Source organism: Eurypyga helias, unplaced genomic scaffold (assembly GCF_000690775.1).
Source record: "Eurypyga helias isolate BGI_N326 unplaced genomic scaffold, ASM69077v1 scaffold7792, whole genome shotgun sequence".
Classification (NCBI taxonomy): Eukaryota; Metazoa; Chordata; class Aves; order Eurypygiformes; family Eurypygidae; genus Eurypyga; species Eurypyga helias.
Genome location: NW_010233992.1, coordinates 7,898 through 9,969, shown reverse-complemented (window position 1 = coordinate 9,969; position 2,072 = coordinate 7,898). Strand labels below are relative to the sequence as shown.

At 60.5% G+C, this 2,072-nt stretch overlaps 1 protein-coding gene across 1 annotated transcript in view; it reads left to right on the top strand.

Moving 5' to 3' along the window:
- Positions 1-325: 325 nt before the first annotated feature.
- BAIAP2L2 (BAI1-associated protein 2-like 2) overlaps positions 326-2,072 on the top strand; it is a 9,029-nt gene continuing 7,282 nt past the window's right edge. The window contains 3 exon segments of the mRNA XM_010161888.1: positions 326-364; positions 1,291-1,366; positions 1,652-1,809. Of these exon segments, the coding sequence (XP_010160190.1) occupies positions 326-364; positions 1,291-1,366; positions 1,652-1,809 (273 nt within the window).

The following is a 2,072-nucleotide window of genomic DNA, read 5'->3' as shown; positions in this document are numbered from 1 at the left end:
GCTCCGCAGGTGTCAGGGCAGGGAGAGCTGGGCACCGAGCTGGCAATCAATAATTCAAGCGGGCGGTCACATGCCCTTGCTGGCTGTCGCAGGATTCCTCTCTCCCCAGAGTCCGGTTACTTCCAGAGATCAAGTTCCAGCCTCTTGGCTGGTGAATTATTAAACCCCAGCAGCGCTCTGTTCCCTTTGTACCAGCCTGTGTCCTCCTGCTCCCCTGCCTTGCCGGTGCCAGGCTCTTTCCATCCAGCTGGCTGGGCAGAAGCAGAGTCCTCCGGGCTCTCCTTTGCTACTTGCATCTCCGTGGGAGAGGGAAAAGGCTCTGGAGATGGAGCTGTCCTACAGATCCACCATCTCCATCTATAAGGTGAGCGCCGATGCCAGAGGCTGCTACGTGCGGGTGGGAGGAGAAGAGCTGTTTTTCGCTGAAGGCTCCCTTGAAGGGCGGGCAGCCGGGGGCCGGATGCCTCCCTGGGCTGAACTGGTGGGCGCTGGGCTGAACTGGTGGGCACTGGGTTGGGTTTGCGAGCCGGCATCTGGCAAGGAGGGGAGGGAGGTGTGTGTCTACATGCAGATCCAGGAAGGAACTGGGCAACCTGAGGGGTTTGGACACGGAGCACGTTCATGAAGGGTGACGTGCCTGGCTGTTTTCCCCTTCCGCTGGAAAGAACAGGCCAATCTCACCAACGCTTCCCTACGGTGCTGCACCAAGGTGGTGAGGGCTGAGAGAAGGGGGAATTGCTTATTCCAGCCTCTGGGCATCTCTGCTGTAGGCAATAAACACCTTTTATCCGTGCAGCAGGTAAGAGCGGAGGGGCTGGTCTGAAGCAGCCCATCCCTTCTCTTAGCAAGCCGCTGCCTCCGGCACTGCACCAAATCCTGGAGAAAGTCGTGTCTGTGCCAGGATCACCGGTGGTGGCCCTCGCCCCAGCAGGCTCAGGGCGGAGGGGAAAGGCTGCTCAGATCCCCTGCAGTTACTCCCCTGCTTGCAGCGGGTGCAGGGCCTTGGGCAAAGGCATCTGCAGGTGACCACCAGGCTCTCCAGCAAGCTGCCTTGCCCTCTGGCACTGCTCCTCTCCCGGCTGGCTGGAGGGGACTCGGGGCAGCCGGAGCTCCCCGCTAGCTCCGGTGCAGGGAGCTGACTTTGTGCACGGCTGTACATCACTGTGCCCTTCGGCGTCGTGGCTGGGGGAGCCCTCTGGGTCCCTGCTGCACCCAGCCGAACCGCAGCGGGAGGGCATCGACCTGGGGTGCGAGGAAGACGGGCGTTAACGTGCTTCTGCCTGGCCACAGAGTATCCTGGAGCAGTTCAACCCGGCGCTGGAGAACCTGGTGTACCTGGGGAACAACTACCTGCGTGCCTTCCACAGTGAGTGGGGTCCCACATCGTGCTGCTGCACCCATCCTGGGTGTCTGCTGTGCATGGGAGGGATGGGTGCTGGTCCCCCATGGCATGTCCTTGGCTGCTCTGACTCCCTTTCCTCCCACTCCAGGATCCACAGTGGTTACTAGGCACAGACGGGGATGGGGTGCCCTTGGGGATGGGGTGCCCTTGCCTATAGGCGACGTACCAGGGGGTGGCTGTCCCGTGTGCCGCTTGCTGGGGCTGGTGATGGGAAGGCAGGCCAGATCCTTACCTCCCCTCTCCTCCCAGCATTATCCAAAGCGGCTGAAGTGTACTTCAAGGCAATTGAGAAGATTGGGGAGCAAGCACTGCAGAGCTCCACCTCTCACATGCTGGGTAAGGCTCTCCCGCTCGCCATCCTCTGTCCTGTGATGAGCCACACTTACATTTTTGGGCCTTCCCTCTTAGCGAGTCCCTTTGCAAGTGCAGGGGGAAGGAAGGCAGCTCCTCTAAACGGTGTCTCACAGTGCCAGGCCCTGTCCAGGCAGCGAGAGTCACATTTATTGCTCTGACACTTCACATTTTGGTAAACCACTTCCAGCAGATGTGTCCGTGCTGCAGACCCCTGCCATCATCTGCACCACCCAGCTCACTCCTCTGCTCCCTGTCACCAGTCTCTTCCCCTCACGGTTTCATACGGGACTGCCCACGGCATTTGGTGCTGTAGCTA